This window comes from Oncorhynchus gorbuscha, linkage group LG16 (genome assembly GCF_021184085.1).
Source record: "Oncorhynchus gorbuscha isolate QuinsamMale2020 ecotype Even-year linkage group LG16, OgorEven_v1.0, whole genome shotgun sequence".
NCBI lineage: Eukaryota > Metazoa > Chordata > Actinopteri > Salmoniformes > Salmonidae > Oncorhynchus > Oncorhynchus gorbuscha.
In genome coordinates this window covers 36101487-36126241 of record NC_060188.1, presented here as the reverse complement: position 1 = coordinate 36126241, position 24755 = coordinate 36101487, and the positions used below count along the sequence as shown (strand labels likewise).

The 24755-nt window shown below is 43.0% G+C and overlaps 1 protein-coding gene across 4 annotated transcripts in view; it reads left to right on the top strand.

The window, feature by feature from the left end:
• cramp1 (cramped chromatin regulator homolog 1) overlaps positions 1-21743 on the top strand; it is a 55392-nt gene extending 33649 nt beyond the window's left edge. For all 4 annotated transcript variants that reach the window (XM_046306661.1, XM_046306660.1, XM_046306659.1 and 1 more), the window contains exons 13-20: positions 2017-2091; positions 2210-2291; positions 2583-2693; positions 8959-9119; positions 9339-9531; positions 9645-9809; positions 14053-14198; positions 19919-21743. In XM_046306661.1, the coding sequence (XP_046162617.1) occupies positions 2017-2091; positions 2210-2291; positions 2583-2693; positions 8959-9119; positions 9339-9531; positions 9645-9809; positions 14053-14198; positions 19919-20032 (1047 nt within the window). In that variant the 3' untranslated portion in view covers positions 20033-21743. The remainder of the gene's footprint in view (positions 1-2016; positions 2092-2209; positions 2292-2582; positions 2694-8958; positions 9120-9338; positions 9532-9644; positions 9810-14052; positions 14199-19918) is intronic.
• Positions 21744-24755: the final 3012 nt, after the last annotated feature.

Below are 24755 nucleotides of genomic sequence, written 5' to 3'. Positions count from 1 at the left end.
TTCATTTAAATTGTGTGTATTAATACTTGGTTGTAACTCCTTTGCAGTCAATGACTGCCTGAGGTCTGGAACACATAGACATCACCAGATGCTGGGGTTCTACCCTGGTGATGCTTTGCCAGGCCTTTACTGCAGCTGTCTTCAGTTCCTGCTTGTTCTTGAGGTGTTTTACCTTCAAGTGAAATGCATGCTCAATTGGATTCAGGTCAGGTGATTGATTTAGCCATTGCAGAACATTCCACTTCCTTGCCTTAAAATGGTATTGGGTTGCTTTCGTAGTATGCTTCAAGTCATTTTCCATCTGCACTGAAGTGCGTCCAATGAGTTTTGATGCATTTGGCTGAGTCTGAGCAGATAATATAGCCCTAAACACTTCAGAATTCATCCTGCTGCTTTTGCCAGCAGTCACATCAATAAATACAAGGTAGCCAATTCCATTGGCAACCATACATGCCCACGCCATAACACTGCCTCCACCATGTTTCATAGATCAGGTGTTTTTTATTTATTTTTATCTTGGCAAACTGATCTGGTCTTGTTTTTGAGGCATAGCAATGGTTTACATCTTGTGGTAAACCCTCTATTTACTCTGAAGTCTTGGTTGTTGACTTTGACACAGATACGCCTACCTTCTAGAGGGTGTCCTTGATCTGGCCACCTGTGAAGTGTTTTTTCTTCACCAGGGAAACAATTATTCTGTCATCAACCACAGTTGTTTTCTGTGGCCTTCCTGGCCTTTTAGTGTTCCTGAGCTCACCAGTGTTTTCTTTTAAAGAATGTACCAAATAGTTTTCGCCACACCTAATGAGTTTTGTGTTTTTTTTTTTTTTGCCTAATGATGGCTTGTTTCACTGGCAGTGCATGCTCTTTGGACTCCTCAATGCATGCTCATCTCAATATTAACAGCAACAGATTCTAAATGTAAATGCCATACTTGAAGTCAACTCTCGACCTGTTATCTGCTTCCTTGTAAATTATCTGAGGGAATAACACACACCTGGCCATGGAACAGCTGAGCAGCCAATTGTCCAATTACTTTTGGTCCCTTAAAAAGGGGATGATCACATATAAAAAGTGCTGGAATTCCTACACCATTCACCTGATTTGGATGTAAATACCGTCAAAGTAAAGCTGTAAGTCTGCACTTTCAGCTCATATTCAAAATTGAATTTCAACTCATATGCTGTGGTAGACAGCTAAAATAATAACTTGGTCAATGTCCAAATATTTATGGACCTGATTCTTTATTTTGCCTGTAGAGGAAAATCTGAGTACACTGACCCTCACGCTTAGGTCTTCAACAGTTAATGCCACAAGTTTCTAGCCCAAACCCTTTTCTACAGCGAATTGGTGCACGTTACATCATTTTATAAACCATGTTGCGGGCCCTTTTTAAACTACTTGTGGGCCGCAAGTGTTTGGTTTGATAACAAATTACCTTGTTTAGTAATGTTACCTGGCTAGTTAGATATCAACATGGTACCATGGCTATGCGCATGTTTGGATGGTACAGGAAAAATGTGAAAGGGATAGATAGCCTACTCGAAGAGATGCTTCAAAGGTAGGATGCATATGCCTAATCAATGTAATTCTAAGCTAAATCTGAATCATATCTGTTTTTCTTCTGGTGTTCCTTAAATTATTTTTGGTGCCTAACTGTTGGGAGGTGTGTGGTGTGAGAGTGTAGGCTATGTGTGTAAAGTTGTAAGCTAAAGATGGTTTCATTTAGGCCAAACCTGAGTGTAACCCTTACTGCCACAATGAAACTGCAGATCATTATACATTTTATATTCCTTCTGGCTAATCACAGGTAGGCCTTTTGGATATGTGCAAATCAGCTATTTTCGACAGTCACGATTCTACTCTGTATCGTGATACTTGATTTGGTATCCTATCGTTAGTAAATGTTGGTGTTGCGACAACCTCATTCTGAAAAAGGCCCATTTTTCTTGTAGTTTAGTTGTTGTTTTTGAACCTTTTTGGAGCCTCACCAATTTGCATCACTGCCTCTTACAGATGCAGTCAGACATTTTCCTGCCGAAACAAAGGAAAAACCGAAGCCGGCCACTTCGAAAGCCCCTCGTGGTCCAGGTAAGTCTTTAATCTTAGTCCATTGTTTGGTGCACCTATTGAATTGACAGTTATTCTTAGGACAGCTTGAAATCTGAACAGAATGTTTTAATGTGAAATTGTTGTTTTTGTTCCTCAGAGAACTCTGCTCCCCCGCACCACTGGAGACACTCCTCAACACGTCTGCTCCTTCTCCATCCTCTCCAACTCATCTGCCACAGGTATGCCACCTGTCAACATAACCCTAGTTTAAAAATGATAAATTAATTAGAAAACATGCTTTTACTTACCTAATCACAGGAAGGAAGTAGGAATGTTTGAAGTATCGGAGAAACATATATTTTTTTGTAATTATGCTGCAGGAATAAAAAGCACTGGGGAGCAGTAATATTTTGTGTTCAGGCCCAAAAATGTTTTATCCAACTATCTGAACAGGGCTAGAAGTACTCAACCACACTCACCTCCATAGTTTGGACTTGACTGACTTTTTTCTTCTTACTGCCCCCCCCCAGGAACAGGCTCCTTCCGGCCAATCCAGCCCCGTCTCTCTCCCGCCACCCGTCCCCTCCTCCCCAGAACTCCGCCTATTACCTCTGGCCCTGGGATGTCCAGTCAGCTCTCCAGTACGTACCGCTTCTCTCTACCTATTCAGGGCCTGAAACTAACTTTTTGGTCCATCAGCCACTGTGGCAGGTAGTTTAAAAAGAAAATCTACCAGCTACTCAGATTTCTTTAAAAAATTACACAGAAATTATCAAATAAAACCGATAAGCATGCTTTGATGTTTCTAAAACAAATGTATTACTATTAACTAGCCAAGACACACGAGGACAAAGTCTCACTTGAGTAGACTTTAGACCTACCTTGATGCCTGTGCGCAGCTGTGCTATACAGGATTCGTAGTTCTTTAACTTTGTGCGATTAATTTACCAGCTAAGTAACAAAATGGCAGAAAATCCTTGAAACCAGCTACTGCAGCATTTACACTATTTATATATGCATTTAAATATATATATATATACACACACACACACACACACACACACACACACACACACACACACACACACACACACACACACACACACACACACACACACACACACACACACACACATATACTAGAGGTCGAACCGATTATGATTTTTCAACGCCGATACCGATTTATTGGAGGGCCAGAAAAGCCAATGCCGATTAATCGGCCAATTAAAATGATATAATATTTATTTGTAATAATGACAATTAAAACAATACTGAATTAACACTTCTTTGAACTTAATATAATACATCAATAAAATCAATTTAGTAAACAAAGTGGAGAATAATGTAAACGTGCTATGTAAGAAAGCTAACGTTTCAGTTCCTTGCTCAGAACATATGAAAGCTGGTGGTTCCTTTTTAACATGAGTCTTCAATATTCCCAGGTGGTCCTTCTGTAGCTCAGTTGGTAGAGCATGGCGCTTGTAACGCCAGGGTAGTGGGTTCGATCCCCGGGACCACCCATACGTAGAATGTATGCACACATGACTGTAAGTCGCTTTGGATAAAAGCGTCTGCTAAATGGCATTTATTATTATTATTATAAGAAGTTTTCTGTTGTAGTTATTATAGGACTATTTCCCTCTATACCATTTGTATTTTATTAACCTTTGACTATTGGATGTTCTTATAGGCACTTTAGTATTTCCAGTGTAATAGTATAGCCTCTGTCCCGCTCCTCCCTGGGCTCGAACCAGCAACACATCGACAACAGCCACCACACCGAAGCAGCGTTACCCATGCAGAGCAAGGGAAACAACCACCCCAAGGCTCAGAGCGAGTGACGTTTGAAACGCTATTAGCGCACGCTAACTAGCCAGCCATTTCACTTCGGTCACAACCAGCCTCATCTCGGGAGTTGATCGGTTTGAAGTCATAAACAGCGCAATGCTTGACGCACAACGAAGAGCTGCTGACAAAACGCACTAAAGTGCTTTTTGAATGAATGTTTACGCGCCTGCTTCTGTCTACCACTGCTCAGTCAGATACTTAGATGCCGTGGATTGATGGCAGCATTCGCGTGAAACTGAAAGCGCGAACCACTGCTTTTAATCAGGGCAAGGTGTCTGGCAACATGACTGAATACAAACAGTGCAGCTATTCCCTCCGCAAGGCTATTAAACAAGCTAAGCGTCAGTACAGAGACTAAGTGGAATCTCAATTCAATGGCTCAGACACAAGAGGCATGTGGCAGGGTCTACAGTCAATCACGGACTACAAGATGAAATCCAGCCCAGTCATGGACCAGGATGTCTTGCTCCCAGGCAGACTAAATAACTTTTTTGCCCGCTTTGAGGACAATACAGTGCCACTGACACGGCCTGCAACGGAAACATGCGGTCTCTCCTTCACTGCAGCCGAGGTGAGTAAGACATTTAAACGTGTTAACCCTCGCAGGGCTGCAGGCCCAGACGGCATCCCCAGCCGCGCCCTCAGAGCATGCGCAGACCAGCTGGCCGGTGTGTTTACGGACATATTCAATCAATCCCTATACCAGTCTGCTGTTCCCACATGCTTCAAGAGGGCCACCATTGTTCCTGTTCCCAAGAAAGCTAAGGTAACTGAGCTAAACGACTACCGCCCCGTAGCACTCACTTCCGTCATCATGAAGTGCTTTGAGAGACTAGTCAAGGACCATATCACCTCCACCCTACCTGACACCCTAGACCCACTCCAATTTGCTTACCGCCCAAATGGGTCCACAGACGATGCAATCTCAACCACACTGCACACTGCCCTAACCCACCTGGACAAGAGGAATACCTATGTGAGAATTCTGTTCATCGACTACAGCTCGGCATTCAACACCATAGTACCCTCCAAGCTCGTCATCAAGCTCGAGACCCTGGGTCTCGACCCCGCCCTGTGCAACTGGGTACTGGACTTCCTGACGGGCCGCCCCCAGGTGGTGAGGGTAGGCAACAACATCTCCTCCCCGCTGATCCTCAACACGGGGGCCCCACAAGGGTGCGTTCTGAGCCCTCTCCTGTACTCCCTGTTCACCCACGACTGCGTGGCCACGCACGCCTCCAACTCAATCATCAAGTTTGCGGACGACACAACAGTGGTAGGCTTGATTACCAACAACGACGAGACGGCCTACAGGGAGGAGGTGAGGGCCCTCGGAGTGTGGTGTCAGGAAAATAACCTCACACTCAACGTCAACAAAACTAAGGAGATGATTGTGGACTTCAGGAAACAGCAGAGGGAACACCCCCCTATCCACATCGATGGAACAGTAGTGGAGAGGGTAGCTAGTTTTAAGTTCCTCGGCATACACATCAGACAAACTGAATTGGTCCACTCACACTGACAGCGTCGTGAAGAAGGCGCAGCAGCGCCTATTCGACCTCAGGAGGCTGAAGAAATTCGGCTTGTCACCAAAAGCACTCACAAACTTCTACAGATGCACAATCGAGAGCATCCTGGCGGGCTGTATCACCGCCTGGTACGGCAACTGCTCCGCCCTCAACCGTAAGGCTCTCCAGAGGGTAGTGAGGACTGCACAACGCATCACCGGGGGCAAACTACCTGCCCTCCAGGACACCTACACCACCCGTTGTTACAGGAAGGCCATAAAGATCACCAAGGACATCAACCACCCTAACCACTGCCTGTTCACCCCGCTATCATCCAGAAGGCGAGGTCAGTACAGGTGCATCAAAGCTGGGACCGAGAGACTGAAAAACAGCTTCTATCTCAAGGCCATCAGACTGTTAAACAGCCACTACTAACATTGAGTGGCTGCTGCCAACACACTGTCATTGACACTGACCCAACTCCAGCCATTTTAATAATGGGAATTGATGGGAAATGATGTAAATATATCACTAGCCACTTTAAACAATGCTACCTTATATAATGTTACTTACCCTACATTATTCATCTCATATGCATATGTATATACTGTACTCTACATCATCGACTGCATCCTTATGTAACACATGTATCACTAGCCACTTTAACTATGCCACTTTGTTTACTTTGCCTACACACTCATCTCATATGTATATACTGTACTCGATACCATCTACTGTATGCTGCTCTGTACCATCACTCATTCATATATCCTTATGTACATGTTCCTTATCCCCTTACACTGTGTATAAGACAGTAGTTTTGGAATTGTTAGTTAGATTACTTGTTGGTTATCACTGCATTGTCGGAACTAGAAGCACAAGCATTTCGCTACACTCGCATTTAACATCTGCTAACCATGTGTATGTGACAAATAAAATTTGATTTGATTTGTATGCTCAGTCAGAATATATGCAACGCAAGATACGCTAGATAATATCTAGTAATATCATCAACCATGTGTAGTTAACTAGTGATTATGATTGGGGTGGCAGGGTAGCCTAGTGGTTAGAGCGTTGGACTAGTAACCGAGCTGACAAGGTATTTACTTGAGGCTAAATAGATTTTATTGATGTATTATAAACCCTGAGCTGACAAGGTACAAATCTGTCGTTCTGCCCCTGAACAGGTAGTTAACCCACTGTTTCTAGGCCGTCATTGAAAATAAGAATTTGTTCTTAACTGACTTGCCTAGTTAAATAAAGATGAAATAAAGGTGTAAAAAAAAAAACGTCAAATCAGCGCCCAAAAATACCGATTTACGATTGTTACGAAAACTCGAAATCGGCCCTAATTAATCGGCCATTCAGATTAATCGGTCGACCTCTAATATATAATTATAATCTTTAGAAATGCAATGGAACGCAGCTACCTCTGATGGGAGCACGCCTGACTGAGCTGATGGCCTTCTGGCAGACCCCTTACTCAATCAGCTCTTATTCTCTCCTTCACAGAAGTGTAGGGCGATTATGATTTTTCAACGCCGATACCGATTATTGGAGGACCAAAAAAAGCCGATATCGACTAATCGGCCAATTAAAATTATATATATATTATTTAGTTGTAATAATGACAATTAAAACCATACGGAATTAACACTTAATATAATACATCAATAAAATCAATTTAGTGTGGTTAGAGCGTTGGACTCGTAACTGGAAGGTTGCAAGTTCAAACCCCCGAGCTGACATGGTACAAATCTGTCGTTCTGCCCCTGAACAGGCAGTTAACCCACTGTTCCTAGGCCGTCATTAAAAAATAATAATTTGTTCTTAACTGACTTGCCTAGTTAAATAAAGGTAAAAAAAATAAAAAGTCTGAAACAAGGTTCTAAATACTGTTGACATCTAGTGGAACCCTTAGTGTACATCTTGTCCGATTGCACTTCCTATCTTGGATAGGCAAAGAGTTGAAAAACTACAAACCTCAGATTTCCCAATTCCTGGTTGAATTTGTTTCTCAGGTTTTTGCCTGCCATATGAGTTCTGTTTTGCTCACAGACATCATTCAAACTGTCTTAGAAACTTCAGAGTATTTTTTTATCTAAATCTACTAATAATATGCATATCTTAGCTTCTGGGCCTGAGTAGCAGGCAGTTTACTCTGGGCACCTTATTCATCCAAGCTACTCAATACTGCCCCCCCAGCCATAAGAAGTTAACTCAATCATCGGTGTGACCGCTCTAGGTCGTGGTTGTTATCGTTTGGGACTGCACTGGTTATGGATCGCATATATTAGTAGCAACATTGTTGCTAAGCTTTGACATACAAACCATCAGACGGTTCAACTGCAAGCCTGAAGTCAACAGCTAAGATCTCTCCTGCTCTCTCTTTCTCTTACCTCTATTGTTCCATTGCTTTACACTGCAGCAGACTTTCTATTTTTCCCATGCGCTTCCCGTTGATGTTCATTGTCGGACTATTATTGCTATGCCAGAAGTATTTGGGTTGACATTTTAGTTAAAGGGGAGGTTGCTTGCAAGTCTGTATTGTTATTTGAACTGTATTGAAGTGGTGTGGTACTGATGATATGTGGCCGAGAAGATTTTGGACATTTTAAGGCCTTTGATTTGTAAATGAACACACCCACATTCATAGCCTCTGCACTCATCCACTGGGAAGTAATAGAGATTATTGCAAATCCTCAAATGTTGATGACTGGGTTCTTTCTTGTAAATTGTTTCTATGAAGTTGCCGTTCAATTGTTCTGCTATTATTATTAATATTATTATTGTTGTTGTATATGTTGTATGAGGTATTATTGGTGGGGTTACCCCTGTGCTGTGACATGGGTTTCTATTGTGTGTCTAAGCCAGTGAAGAGTAAAGATATCTGCAAACAGGCTACACTCTAGGCAGTCTCTTCTGCTGATGTGTATGGGTCTGGTAGTGGTACTTTCTCGATCCTACTCTTTTCCTTTCAGGAGAATTAATACCCGCCTGGTGCCCGAACAAAATCATTATCTTTACACGTCTCTAACAATACCGCTACAACCTCACAGATGCTCTTGTGGAAGAAAGTCCCCTCGGCAATGTTCCAATATCTAGTGGAAAACCTTCCCAGAAGAATGAAGGTTGTTATAGTCGCAAAGGGGGTACCAACTCCATATTAATGCCCATGAATTAGGAATGATATGTTTGACGAGCAGGTGTTCAATTGCTTTGGTCATGTAGAGTATATTGCAATAAATGTGATCATACTTGGTTATTTCATTAACAAATGTGAGAAATTCTCGCACTGTGGAGCCCTGACCACCCACCAACATGGCTGGTGAAATAGACCTCTTACCCGCCAATGCCAAAACCGACTTGAATTTGGCAGGTGGTGGGTGTTCGTTTAGGCCCTGGTCATGTTTTATTTTTCTCTTGTTTTTCACCTTTTTAGTCCATCTATTTTAAGGCCAATCTAGGCCAGGCCCCACTGATGCTGGAAATTAGCGTACTCCGACTCTTGACAATTTAACGGGGGATGATTTTATGTTTTTCCATCCAGGTGCCATTGACCTGGCAGCCAAGTCAGCAGGCATCATCCCAGGCAGTCCCTGTCGAGAGCTGGAGGCCCCCAGTCCAGACGGAAGGCCCATCTCAACCTCTCAACCTGGAGTGGTGTATGCTGGTCCTCCCCAGCCACAGCTCCTCCAGCAGGCCTCTGAGGTGAGTGGAACGCTGAAAGAAGGGAAAGAAAAACGGTCATATGGAGAGATCTAAAAGACAATGTACCCTATCTCTACCTGGGTCGTGTTCAAAAGGCCGGACACTGTTTTGTACAAGGGAGGTGCTACAGGAACCTGTCCAATAAGAGCACAGATTTTTCATATATTTTTTACACATGAATTCTAACCCTGTATCATTCTTTCCCTAACCCTCCACCAGGTTTCGCTACAGAACGGCCTCCCCCCTCCGTCTCCAGGAGTAGCAGGTGACTCGCTCCTCTCCCCGCCCAGCGTGGCTTCTCTGCTGGACATCTCTCTCCCGGGACCCCCAGAGGAAGCGATGGCTCCTGGAGGGCCACAAACACACATCAGTGACTCAATCATTGAGCTGGCCATCAACTCAGCACACTACGGTAAGTGAAGGGGGCGTTGTTAGAGGTGCGTGTGCTTCTAAAATAAGATTTTGTACTGTTTGTAGTGTAGCCTGATCTGTTTACATCTCTCTTGTGCTGTCGCTCTCTCTCAGGTGATGAGGCATCCCTCTCTCCTGCCAAGCTGAATGGTAGTGAGTGCTCTAAGCTCCTACCCTGTACCTCAGTCAGCCCCTCCAGAGGCTGGATCCCTTCCCCCAGCCACGACCCTCAGTGGTACCCCAACGACTCCACTGACTCTTCATTTGGCTGCCTGCTTTGTAAGACGGACACACATACTTTTATATGTACAGTGGGGCAAAAAAGTATTTAGTCAGCCACCAATTGTGCAAGTTCTCCCACTTAAAAAGATGAGCCAGGCCTGTAATTTTCATCATAGGTACACTTCAACTATGACAGGCAAAAAAAAAGCAAAAACAAATCCAGAAAATCACATTGTAGGATTTTTAATTAATTTATTTGCAAATTATGGTGGAAAATAAGTATTTGGTCACCTACAAACAAGCAAGATTTCTGGCTCTCACAGACCTGTAACTTCTTCTTTAAGAGGCTCCTCTGTCCTCCACTCGTTACCTGTATTAATGGCACCTGTTTGAACTTGTTATCAGTATAAAAGACACCTGTCCACAACTTCAAACAGTCACACTCCACTATGGCCAAGACCAAAGAGCTGTCAAAGGACACCAGAAACAAAATTGTAGACCTGCACCAGGCTGGGAAGACTTAATCTGCAATAGATACGTAAGCAGCTTGGTTTGAAGAAATCAACTGTGGGAGCAATTAGGATATGGAAGACCTACAAGACCACTGATAATCTCCCTCGATCTGGGGCTCCACGCAAGATCTCACCCAGTGGGGTCAAAATGATCACAAGAACAGTGAGCAAAAATCCCAGAACCACACAGGGGGACCTAGTGAATGACCTGCAGAGAGCTGGGACCAAAGTAACAAAGCCTACCATCAGTAACACACACACTACGCCGCCAGGGACTCAAATCCTGCATTGCCAGACGTGTCCCTCTGCTTACGCCAGTACATGTCCAGGCCCGTCTGAAGTCTGCTAGAGAGCATTTGGATGATCCAGAAGAAGATTGGGAGAATGTCATATGGTTAGATGAAACCAAAATATTACTTTTTGGTAAAAACTCAACTCGTCGTGTTTGGAGGACAAAGAATGCTGAGTTGCATCCAAAGAACACCATACCTACTGTGAAGCATGGGGGGTGGGAACATCATGCTTTGGGGCTGTTTTTCTGCGAAGGGACCAGGACGACTGATCCGTGTAAAGGAAAGAATGAATGGGGCCATGTATCATGAGATTTTGAGTGAAAACCTCCTTCCATTAGCAAGGGCATTGAAGATGAAACTGGCTGGGTCTTTTAGCATGACAATGATCGCAAACACACCGCCCGGGCAACGAAGGAGTGGCTTCGTAAGAAGCATTTAAAGGTCCTGGAGTGGCCTAGCCAGTCTCCAGATCTCAACCCCATAGAAAATCTTTGGAGGGAGTTGAAAGTCCATGTTGCCCAGCAACAGCCCCAAAACATCACTGCTCTAGAGGAGATCTGCATGGAGGAATGGGCCAAAATACCAGCAACAGTGTGTGAAAACCTTGTGAAGACTTACAGAAAACATTTGACCTCTGTCATTGCCAACAAAGGGTATATAACAAAGTATTGAGAAACTTTAGTTATTGACCAAATACTTACTTTCCACCATAATTTGCAAATAAATTCATAAAAAATCCTACGATATGATTTTCTGGATTTTGTTTTTCCTCATTTTGTCTGTCATAGTTGAAGTGTACCTATGATGAAAATTACAGCCCTCATCTTTTTCAGTGGGAGAACTTATACAATTGGTGGCTGATTTTAATGTTTTTTTTTGCCCCACTGTGTGTATGTATGTATATGTACAGTTGTGTTTATTTATTTACATGAATGTACAGTTGAAGTCGGAAGTTTACATACTGTTGGAGGCATTAAAACTAGTTTTTCAACTACTCCACACATTTCTTGATAAAAAACTATAGTTTTGGCAAGTCTGTTAGGACATCTGCTCGGTGCATGACAAGTAATTTTCCCAACAATTGTTTACAGACAGATAATTTCACTTATAATTCACTATCACAATTCCAGTGGGTTAGAAGTTTACATATACTAAAAAACAGCTTGAACATTACAGAAAATTATGTCATGGCTTTAGAAGCTTCTGATAGGTTAATTGACATTTGAGTCAATTGGAGGTATACCTGTGGATGTATTTCAAGGCCTACCTTCATGCCTCTGCTTGACATCATGGGAAAATCCAAATAAATCAGTCAAGACTTCAGAAAAACAATTGTAGACCTCCACAAGTCTGGTTCATCTTTGGGAGCAATTTCCAGACTCCTTGAAGGTACCTTGTTCATCTGTACAAACAACAATACGCAAGTATAAACACCATGGGATCACGCAGCCATCATACCGCTCAGGAAGGAGACACGTTCCGTCTCCTAGAGATGAATGTACTTTGGTGCGAAAAGTGCAAATCAATCGCAGAACAGCAAAGGACCTAGTGTGGTTGGACCATTTCAGTTTGTCCATGATGTGTACGCCGAGGAACTTAACTTTCCACCTTCTCCACTACTGTCCTGTCAATGTGGATAGGGGGGTGCTCCCTCTGCTGTTTCCTGAAGTCCACGATCATCTCCTTTGTTTTGTTGATGTTGAGTGTGAGGCTGTTTTCCTGACGCCACACTCCGAGGGCCATCACCCCTCCCTGTAGGCCGTCTCGTTGTTGTTGGTAATCAAGCCTACCACTGTAGTGTCGTCTGCACACTTGATGATTGAGTTGGAGGTGTGCATGGCCACGCAGTCATGGGTGAATAGGGAGTACAGGAGTGGGCTGAGAACGCACCCTTTTGGGGGTCCCCAGTGTTGAGGATCAGGGGGGTGTCGATGTTGTTTCCTACCCTCACCACCTGGGTGTGGCCCGTCAAAGTCCAGGACCCAGTTGCACAGGGCAGGTTGAGACCCAGGGTGTCAAGTATAATGACAAGTTTGGAGGGCACTAAATGCTAAGCTGTAGTCGATGAACAGCATTCTTACATAGGTATTCCTCTTGTCCAGATGGGTTCGGGCAGTGTGATTACGTCGTCTGGACCTATTGGGGCATTAAGTAAATTGGAGTGGGTCTAGGGTGTCAGGTAGGGTGGAGATGATATGATCCTTGACTAGTTTCTCAAAGCACGGGGGCAGTAGTCGTTTAGCTTAGCTTTCTTGGGAACAGGAACAATGGTGGCCCTCTTGAAGCATGTGGGACCAGCAGACTGGGATATGGATTGATTGAATATGTCCGTAAACACACCAGCCAGCTGGTCTGTGCATGCTCTGTGGACATGGCTAGGGATGCCGTCTGGGCTGGTTGCCCTGCGAGGGTTAACATGTTTAAATGTTTTACTCATGTTGGCTCTGGTGAAGGAGAGTACGCAGGTTTTGGTTATGGGCCGTGTCGGTGGCACTGGATTGTCCTCAAAGCGAGCAAAGAAGTTGTTTAGTTTGTCTGGGAGCAAGACATCGGGGTCCGCGACGGGGCTGGTTTTCGTTTTGTAGTCCGTGCCACATTCCTCTCGTGTCTGAGCCGTTGAATTGCGACTACTTTGTCTCTATACTGACGCTTAGCTTGTTTGTATTCGGTCATGTTCGGTCATGTTTCCAGTCATCTTGCCCTGATTTAAAAGCAGTGGATCGCTCTTTCAATTTTGTGCGAATGCTGCCATCAATCCACGGTTTCCGGTTGGGGAAGGTTTTAATAGTTGCTGTTGGTACAACCTCACCGATGCACTTGCTCGTAAACTCAATCACCGAATCGGTGTATACATCGTTGTTCGATGCTATCCTGAACATACCCCAATAAATGCACCCTCGGGATAGGTGGTTTCCAGTTTACATAGAGTCCAATGTTCTTTCTGGGCCGTCGAGGTGTCTGCTTGGGGGGGAGATGTACAGGACTGTGATAATAATCGGAGAGAATAATCTTGGTAGATAATGCGGTCGGCATTTGATTGTAAGGAAATACTAATAGAGTTTATGTAAACTTCTGACCCACTGGGAATGTGATGAAATAAATAAGTTGAAATAAATAATTCTCTCTACTATTATGCTGACATTTCACATTCTTAAAATGAAGTGGTGATCCCAACTGACCTAAAACTGACCTAAATTTTTTTACTAGGATTAAATTTCAGGAATTGTGAAAAACTGAGTTTAAATGTATTTGGCTGGTGTATGCATAAACTTTCGACTTCAACTGCATGAATCCAAACACACGTACAGTATATATGCTTACGCAGCCATTATCACCCGTCTCTGGCAATGATGATTTTCTATTGAACTGAACCTGATGATGAAGCCAATTGAAGCAGGATTACTCTGAGCCCAGAAGCATTAGCTCAACTGAGATTGTCTTGAATTGTTGTCTCAATTTCAAACAATTTTAACTCATTTACCCCCCCACCAACAGCGAGCCTGGTGTCCCCTGATAAGGGCAGACGAAGCTCCCTGACTCCCTCTGGCCCCTCCAGTGGAACAGCCCTCCTCGGACCCAGATTTATGGACTGCAACTCCCATGATTCCTTTCAGTCCCGCGGTCTGCCAGACGTAGCGGAGGTAAGACCACCCCAGTAGGAAGCATATTACTACATCCCTCCCTTGCACAATTTTAACCTTTTTGTTTCTTTACAGTTTTAATCAAATGTATTTGTCACATGCGCCAAATACAACAGGAGTCCTTATTGTAAAATGCTTACTTACAAGCCCTTAACCAACACTAGTTTTAAGAAAAATAAAAGAACAATAAAAGAACAAGAATGAGGCTTTATACAAGGGGTACCAAGTCTACGTGAGGGGGTACAGGTTAGTCAAAGACATGCCTACTCAGGACACACCTACTCATTCCAGGGTTTTTCTTTATTTTTACTATTTTCTACATTGTAGAATAATAGTGAAGACATCAACTTGATATAACACATATTGAATCATGTAGAAACCAAAAAAGTATTAAACAAATCAAAATATATTTCAGGTTCTTCAAATAGCCACCCTTTGCCTTGATGACAGCTTTGAACTCTCTTGGCATTCTTTCAACCAGCTTCACCTGGAATGCTTTTCCAACCATCTTGAAGGAGTTCCCACATGCTGAACACTTGTTGGCTGCTTTTCCTTCACTCTGCGGTCCAACTCATCCCAAATCATCTCCGTTGCGTTGAGGTCCGGTGATTGTGGTGGCCAGGTCATCTGATGCAGGACTCCATCACTCTCCTTGGTCAAATAGCCCTTACACAGCCTGGAGGTGTGTTGCGTCAGTGTCCTGTTGAAAAACAAATGATAGTCCCACTAAGCGCAAACCAGTTGGGATGGCGTATCGCTGCAGAATGCTGTGGTAGCCTTGCTGGTTATGTGTGCCTTGAATTCCAAATAAATGACAGTGTCACCAGCAAAGCACCATCACACAACCTCCTCCATGCTTCAGTGGGAACCGCACATCCGGAGATCATACGTTCACCTACTCTGCGTCTAACAAAGACACGGTGGTTGGAACGAAAAATCTCAAATTTAGACTCCTCAGACCAAAGGACAGATTTCCACTGGTCTAATGTCCATTGTGTTTCTTGGCCCATGCAAGTCTCTAATTCTTATTGGTGTTGCTCAGTAGTGGTTTCTTTGTGGGAATTTGACAATGAAGGCCTGATTCATGCATTCTCCTCTGAACAGTTGATGTAATAATAATAATAATAATATATGCCATTTAGCAGACGCTTTTATCCAAAGCGACTTACAGTCATGTGTGCATACATTCTACGTATGGGTCTGTTACTTGAACTTGGAAGCATTTATTTGGACTGTAAAGTGACTAGTTAATAGATCATAAATATAGAGTAGTGGCAACATTTAAATAAAAAAAATTGAAAGTGGTGTCAATGCAAATAGTCCAGGAAACCATTTGAGTAGCTGTTCAGTAGTCTTATGGCTTGGGGGTAGAAGCTGTTAAGGAGCTTTTTGGACCCAGACTTTGTGCTCCGGTACCGCTTGCCATGCAGGAGCAGAGAGAACAGTCTGACTTGGCAATTTCTATGGCTGTCCTCTGACACCTCCTGGTATAGAGTTCCTAGATGGCAGGAAACTTGGGTCGTACGCACTACCCTTTGTAGCACCTTGCGGTCAGAGGCCGAGCACTTACCGGGGACGCAACCGGTCTCACTCAATTGAGGTCATTGCCATGATATATGGGCAAAAAAACTAGGCCTTAATTTGACCAAATCTTGCAATTTTAGATAAACACTTGGGTGAACTTTTGGAATCATGGAAATAGAATGTTTATTCTAATTCTATAGTTAGAATATAAATAATAGGGGGCACTTTGAATGCAGTGTTTCACATGACAACGAATGAAAATGCCATGGACGAGTTAATGTGACAGGGTAGGATCCGAAGTGATGTTCCGTGGACCCTATAATCTTTGGCTACATTAAATCTTTATTCATGTAGCCAACATATTCATGCTTCGCCTATTCCTCATTGATTTAGAAGATACTGTTACACAAACAACATGCTGATTTAGGCCTCCACCAACACTGGTATCAGGCTTGTATTAGCCAGCTACATTTGCTCTGACTCAGTACTTTTATTAGCTTAGCTCGTTAGCTAGCCAGCTAACTAGCGATTAGCATTAGTGGCTAACACAAACTAATATTGGAATTATAGAACACTTGTGGATTTATATTAAGATTAAATTAAAAACAACATTGTTGCATGTGCTGCATTGACCATGCAGACTGAACGAATGTGTCTCGTGCTCAAGCGACAACAAATGCGCTCTTTGAGTGACGGGTTGGGACTAGGTCTGTGTGGAAAGCGGCATGGAAAGAGAGCGGAGAGGGATGACTCAAGTTGCGGCATAAACCTATACAAATGGACGTTACACACGCCGTATCACATTTAACAAACCAAACATTCAAATACCGTTATAGACTGTAAAGTGAAAACCCAAACCGGTCTGTGCATCAATAACGGTATATACATTTACATTTAAGTCATTTAGCAGACGCTCTTATCCAGAGCGAATATAGAAAAATAAAGTATACTGCCCAGCCCTAGTTTGGACCATGATAGTTTTATTGGTGATGTGGACAGAAGCTGTCAACCTGCTCCACTACAGCCCCATTGATGAGAATGGGGGCATGCTCGGCCTCCTTTTCCTGTAGTCCATGATAATCTCCTTTTTGTTTTGATCACGTTGAGGGAGAGGTTTTTGCCACACTACCAGGTCTCTGACCGCCTCCCTATAGGCTGTTTCATTATTGTCGGTGATCAGGCAAGCTTAATGATGGTGTTGGAGTTGTGCTTGGCCACGCAGTCATGGGTGAACAGGGAGTGCAGGAGGGGACTAAGCACCACCCCTGAGGGGCCCACATGTTAAGGATCGGCATGGCAGGTATTGTTGCCTACCCTTACCACAGCCCTTCAGGAAATCCAGGATCCAGTTCCAGAGGGAGGTGTTTAGTGGAGAGGTCGACCGATTTATGATTTGTCAGTGACGATACCGATTATTGGAGGACCACAAAAAAAAACCGATGTCAATTAATCGGCTGTTTTTTAAATGATTTTTTAAATTTGTAATAATGACAATTACAACAAATACTGAATACTGAAATACTGAAACACTTATTTTAACTTAATATAATACATCAATAAAATCAATTTAGCCTCAAATAAATAATGCAAAAACAAAGTGTTGGAGAAGAAAGTAAAAGTGCAATATGGCCATGTAAGACAGCTAACGTTTATGTTCCTTGCTCAGAACATGAAAGCTGGTGGTTCCTTTTAACATGAGTCTTCCATATTCCCAGGTAAGACGTTTTAGGTTGTAGGAATTATAGGACTATTTCTCTCTACCATTTGTATTTCATATACCTTTGACTATTGGATGTTCTTATAGGCACTTTAGTATTGCCAGTGTAACAGTATAGCTTCCGTCCCTTTCCTCGCTCCTACCTGGGCTCGAACCAGGAACACATTAACAACAGCCACACTCGAAGCAGCGTTACCAATGCAGAATAAAGGGAATAACCACTCCAAGTCTCAGAGCGAGTAACATTTGAAAAGCTATTAGTGTGCACCCTGCTAACTAGCTAGCCATTTCACTTTGGTTACACCAGCCTAATCTCGGGAGTTGATGGGCTTGAAGTCATGAACAGTGTAATGCTTGAAGCACAGCAAAGAGCTGCTGGCAAAACGCACAAGTGCTGTTTGAATGAATGCTTACGAACCTGCTGGTGCCTACCATCGCTCAGTCAGACTGCTCTATCAAATTATAGACTTAGTTATAACATAATAACACACAGAAGTACGAGCCTTAGGTCATTAATATGGTAGAATCCGGAAACTATCATCTCGAAAACAAGACGTTTATTTTTTCAATTAAATACGGAACCGTTCCATATTTTATCTAATATTTCTGTTACCTTGCACAACATTCAATGTTATGTCATAATTACGTACAATTCTGGTAAATTAGGCGGCCCAAACTGTTGCATATACCCTGACTCTGCGTGCAATGAACGCAAGAGAAGTGACACAATTTCACCTGGTTAATATTGCCTCCAAACCTGGATTTCTTTTAGCTAAATATGCAGGTTAAAAAATATATACTTCTGTGTATTGATTTTAAGAAAGGCATTGATGTTTATGGTTAGGTACACATTGGAACAAGGACAGTCCTTTTTTGTGAATACGCACCGCATCGATTATATGCAACGAAGGACACGCTAGATACCATGTGTAGTTAACTAGTGATTATGATTGTTTTTTATAACATAAGTTTAATGCTAGCTAGAAACTTACCTTGGCTTACTACATTCGCATAACAGGCAGGCTCCTCGTGGAGTGCAATGAGGCAGGTGGTTAGCGCGTTGGACTAGTTAACTGTAAGGTTGCAAGATTGAATCCCCGAGCTGACAAGGTAAAAATCTGTCGTTCTGACCCTGAAAGAGGCAGTTAACCCACCGTTACTAGGCCGTCATTGAAAATAAGAACGTGTTATTAACTGACTTGCCGATTTTAAATAAAGGTGTAAAAGAAATTTCCAATTGTTTTGAAAACTTGAAATCGGCCCTAATTAATCAGCCATTCCGATTAACCGGCCGACCTCTAGTTTAGTCCCAGGGTCCTTAGCTTATTGATGAGCTTTGAGGGCACTATGATGTTGAACGCTGAGCTGCAGTCAATGAACAGCGTTCTTTGTTGTGAGCCATGACCAGCCTTTCATAGCATTTCATGGCTACTGACATGAGTGCTACGGGTCAGTAGTCATTTAGGCAGGTTACCTTTGTGTTCTTGGGCACAGGGACTGCTTGAAACACAGGTTGAAAATGTCAGTGAAGACACTTGCCAGTTGGTCAGCGCATGCTCGGAGTACACATCCTGGCAAGCAGTCTGGCCTTGCAAATGTTGACCTGTTTAAAGGTCTTACTCACATCGGCTACGGCGAGTGTGATCAGTCGTCCGGAACAGCGGGTGCTCTCATGCATGCTTCAGTGTTTGTTGCTTGCCTCAAAGAATGCAAGTCACTTATACATTTACATTTAAGTCATTTAGCAGACGCTCTTATCCAGAGCGACTTACAAATTGGTGCATTCACCTTATGACATCCAGTGGAACAGTCACTATACAATAGTGCATCTAAATCTTAAAGGGGGGGTGAGAGGGATTACTTATCCTATCCTAGGTATTCCTTAAAGAGGTGGGGTTTCAGGTGTCTCCGGAAGGTGGTGATTGACTCCGCTGTCCTGGCGTCGTGAGGGAGTTTGTTCCACCATTGGGGGGCCAGAGCAGCGAACAGTTTTGACTGGGCTGAGCGGGAGCTGTACTTCCTCAGTGGTAGGGAGGCGAGCAGGCCAGAGGTGGATGAACGCAGTGCCCTTGTTTGGGTGTAGGGCCTGATCAGAGCCTGGAGGTACTGAGGTGCCGTTCCCCTCACAGCTCCGTAGGCAAGCACCATGGTCTTGTAGCGGATGCGAGCTTCAACTGGAAGCCAGTGGAGAGAACGGAGGAGCGGGGTGACGTGAGAGAACTTGGGAAGGTTGAACACCAGACGGGCTGCGGCGTTCTGGATGAGTTGAAGGGGTTTAATGGCACAGGCACTTATCTCGTCTGGTAGGCTTGTCACTGGGCATCTTGTTTAGAGTTTGAATCCATTATATTGTAGTATTTTTATTTATTTTTATAACAACAAATTCATTAATGTTGGTCACTCACTTGTCAATACTCTGGAAGCATGTTCTTCAGCCATTCAGTGACTATCTAATATGTGGTTATCTTCATCCCTGCAGGTCGACACCCAGCTGGCCTGCATGATGAGTGAGAGCAGCGTGGATTACATCGCCCGCTTCAACGATTTGGCACAGGAGCTGGCTGTCACAGAGCCGCACCTCACACCCTCATAAATTTGAAATAATCTGGGGCAGGGTTTAGGATCTGTCTGTCAGAGTTGCCCCTCCCACTCCTTCAGAAGTGCAAGGATTTTGGGGGTGGAGAGACACTCCTTCACCTATATAGTTTGTGAAAGAAAGTGCAATAACCAAGGCCATTGGCCCGAACAGAAGAAGCACTCAGATCTACCTTGGCACAGTCCAACTGGAACAGGTTTAAACTCTTTGATTGTTCCTAATGGGTTCCGAAATGGTTTCTTCTGGTTCTGAAGGCCTGTGGACCGGTTTTAACTGGTTCTGATTGGTTTGGAATCGATTTCAACTGATTCTGATGGGTTCCATCTGGCTTGTTTGTTTGGACCATTCTGTCTGTTCTGCCTAGCGAGCCACCCTTTTAAAAAATAAAATAAAAATAAAAAAAACTTCAAATATGAATCCCGTTTACAAAACACAACCTCATGTAAAGAAACAAACAATGCCATATATGAACAAAAGCCGGGGTCTGTCCTTGTCCTCTTGTCTCCCTCTTCCCTCTGAGAAGTATCAAACTGAAGACATTTGAATGCAAAATGTAAATGTCAGACAAACTTGAAAATAACTACTGATGAACTTCTGAACTGCTGGTAGCGTGTCCTTCTCCGTCTTGTCAGTTTAATACGTCCATGTGAACGAACACCACTTAATAATTTAATCTGTTGAAACTGAACAAGCCATATGAGTGGAACTGATATGAATTTGTATCCCAGGCCAAGCATTCGTGTCAATGCAAAAAAGTTTGACACTCCACTTGAACATCTACTCTAACTCACCATGTTTTCTTCTCAACCAATGCTTTGAAACTTCCTAAAAGCTCATTTCAGTTTTCTGTAGCAAAATATTTTGTAACTTTGCGCCCTACTGAATGCAACCCTTGTGTGCTTTTGTTTAACACCACACGGCACTCTATCCTATGATGCCTGGTTGGTTGTCAGTCGAGGGGTGTGTTTGAGGTCCCCAGCTGACTAAAGGATCAATCATATTATGAGGGTTTTTAGACACAGAAATATGGTCACGCTCCAGGATGACTAAATTGGAGATGCTGCATTGCATCAACCAATGTTTGTATCATCAACTATGCAGTCCGGCATCAGATTACTACGCACGAGTTCCTGCCTGACTACATTGCAGCAAATGCCAGAAATTATGAAGCTTGTTTCCAGGACTATCTGTCCAAAATGGCACCCTATTTCCTATATAGTGCGCTGCTTTTGACCAGAGCCTATAGTGCCCATGTCAAAAGGAGTATGCTATGTAGGGAATAGGTTCCCAATTCGGACACACCCAATGACTAGTTGTCAGCTAAGCATTTTGATATGAGTAATCACATTGACACAATGTTCAAATACTAAATGTCATATTTTTATTTTTTAACACACTAAAATAAATGTTCAAGCTACAAATGTGGATTATGTCTAAAGACTTCTGTAGCAGATGTCTTATAAATTGGGGCATGGAGTCCTTTCTCTTTGTGTAACTTTAATCTATAACAATTCCAGTATTCACTGCGCTTTTGTAACATAATACTGTAAATTATTCTTATTTGGACTATTTATTGTAAACCGGTTGAGAAATAATTGTTTTAAAATGAGCCATGTAATATTTTTGCATTGTAATTTCAGAAAAATACCATAATATATCAGCAGTAATATTGGAGTGTTTAACAATGTTTAATAAAAAATGTAAAATATTGGGCCCATACAAAATTGGTCGTCATTAGTTACTTTAGGAACAAAGTCAAGAGTTTGTGTGATATTGTGCGTTTTATGGTTCGCGGGCAATGACCAATCAGATGAGGTGGTGTGCGTATGCCAACCGGCTTGCGGGGGAGACGAGAGCCATGCATTTCTTTTATCTAGTGTTCCATCAATGATTCCATTTTTTTATTAGCTATAATAAAACCAACAAAATGAAAAGGGTAATCAGATGTCTTATTCAAAGTCCGCTTGCAAGCTTATGTTTTCTCGTACTCCTGGTTACTTTTCTTAACCCAAAATAGGTTTACTTCAATATCTGTATTTTTAAAATGGCATGTAGACAAAACAAATTGACATCTTGATTTTAGATATATTTTAGTCACTTAACGTTGCCTTGCAGTCCACTTTTTTTGGTATGATGTACCAGTTTCCATTTGTATAAAGGCATGGAATATGGCAAAACACTTTAATAATTAGACTTACATGGCACTTTTCTAGACACCAAAGATCTTTACAGTAATATAATAATAATAATATATGCCATTTAGCAGACGCTTTTATCCAAAGCGACTTACAGTCATGTGATCCCGGGAATCGAACCCACTACCCTGGCGTTACAAGCGCCATGCTCTACCAACTGAGCTACAGAAGGACCACCAGTGTAAGGGGTACGGCGGAGCTCAGGTCCTCACTAGTATATACAACCTTATGTTATACGAGGGCAATTGTATTTACGTAGCTAGGGCTGATGGTGAGGACTTTTGAAGAGCAGAATCGACAACCTCTGCATAATCGAGAAGGTGTTTAGTTCACAGTTAACAATAGCTATCTGAAACGAACAAGTGGTCTGGCTTTGGCCCTAAGTGAGAGCAGGTCCGCCGGAGCCAGTGAGACAGATGCCGGTCTGCATAGCTGAAGACAGACAAATCTGAGCCTTTTGGGTGACACACTGGGGTAAATGCTGTATGGAAATGTGCAATTACAAAAATAATAGTAATTATTAGCCCATCCATGCTCTTCAGAGGACAAACTTTTTTTTTTTTTACTCTCAACTGAGTTCTTTTCATTCCAAAGGCTGTGTGTCTGAAGGTCAACAGATGAGCCTCCCGCTCTTTTCTATTCCATCAGTGTCACTCAGAGGTGTGGTTATTTCACAAGCAGAATCAATGGCAGAAATTGCCCTGACATTACCTAGTTGCTAAAACACGGTAAGTTGTTTATATTCACTTAGCTTCCACATGGGTGAGACATTCTACACATACAGTGCATTTGGAAAGTATTCAGACCCCTTTCCTTTTCCATATTTTGTTACACTACAGCCTTATTCTAACGTGTATTAAATTGTTTTTTTTGCACAACCTACACAATACCCCATAGTGACAAAGCAAAAACAGGTTTAGACATTTTTGCAAATTTATTACAAATTACATAAGTATTCACACCCTTTGCTATGAGACTCAATTGAGCTCAGGTGCATCCTGTTTCAATTGATCATCCTTAAGATGTTTCTACAACTTGATTGGAGTCCAGCTGTGGTAAATTCAATTGATTGGAAATTATTTGGAAAGGCACACACCTGTCTATACAAGGTCCCACAGTTGACAAGTGAGTCTTCCGGGTTGGAGCGAGCGGTCGCATCCGCACTTCGCTCCGCAGGTAGTATAACTTTTTCATTACATTTCATTATAGTACAACGGTTTGATTTGTCTAATCTTAGCAATTTCTTCTTAGCTAGCTACATAGCCGTCTTTGTATCAAAGATAATTGCGTAATTATCGTATTTCGTCGTCCTAACGTAGTCTTCACTGCTATTTGCCCAGCAGCTAGCCAGCTAGCAAACGTCCACCGAATAGCAGCACTGTAGAAACTATTACACTCAACTGAACGACTTGATTAGTGTAGTGTTAGCTAGCTACATAGTTGTCTTTGCTGTCTTCGTATCCAAGATAATTGTGTAGTTTAGAGTGTGTAGTCTTAGAGTGATAATCTTAATTTACCGAGGTTAGCTAGCCAGCTATTTGTCGTCCTTAACGTAGGAGACACTGCTAGCTAGCCAACAGCTAGCCAACGTCTACCGAATAGAACAACCCGGTCGCATTCCGCTTCGCTCCACAGGTAGTATCACATTTTCACTTCATTTCATTACAGTACAACGGTTTGATTTGTTTGATCGTAGCTAGCTACATAGCTAGCTACATAGCCGTCTTTGTATCAAAGATAATTGTGTAGTCTAGAGCGACTTTCTAGGTTAGCTAGCCAGCTATTGTCATTCTTTTAACGCAACGTAACGTAAACAACACTGCTAGCTAGCCAGCTAGCCCCCGAATAGCAGCACTGTAGAAACTTACACTCAACGGAACGACTTGATTAGTGTAGTGTCAACAACGCAGCCACTGCCAGCTAGCCTACTTCAGCAGTACTATCATTTTAATCATTTTAGTCAATAAGATTCTTGCTACGTAAGCTTAACTTTCTGAACATTCGAGACGTGTAGTCCACTTGTCATTCCAATCTCCTTTGCATTAGCGTAGCCTCTTCTGTAACCTGTCAACTATGTGTCTGTCTATCCCTGTTCTCTCCTCTCTGCACAGACCATACAAACGCTCCACACCGCGTGGCCGCGGCCACCCTAATCTGGTGGTCCCAGCGCGCATGACCCACGTGGAGTTCCAGGTCTCCGGTAGCCTCTGGAACTGCCGATCTGCGGCCAACAAGGCAGAGTTCATCTCAGCCTATGCCTCCCTCCAGTCCCTCGACTTCTTGGCACTAACAGAAACATGGATCACCACAGATAACACTGCTACTCCCACTGCTCTCTCTTCGTCCGCCCACGTGTTCTCGCACACCCCGAGAGCTTCTGGTCAGCGGGGTGGTGGCACCGGTATCCTCATCTCTCCCAAGTGGTCATTCTCTCTTTCTCCCCTTACCCATCTATCGCCTCCTTTGAATTCCATGCTATCACAGTTACCAGCCCTTTCAAGCTTAACATCCTTATCATTTATCGC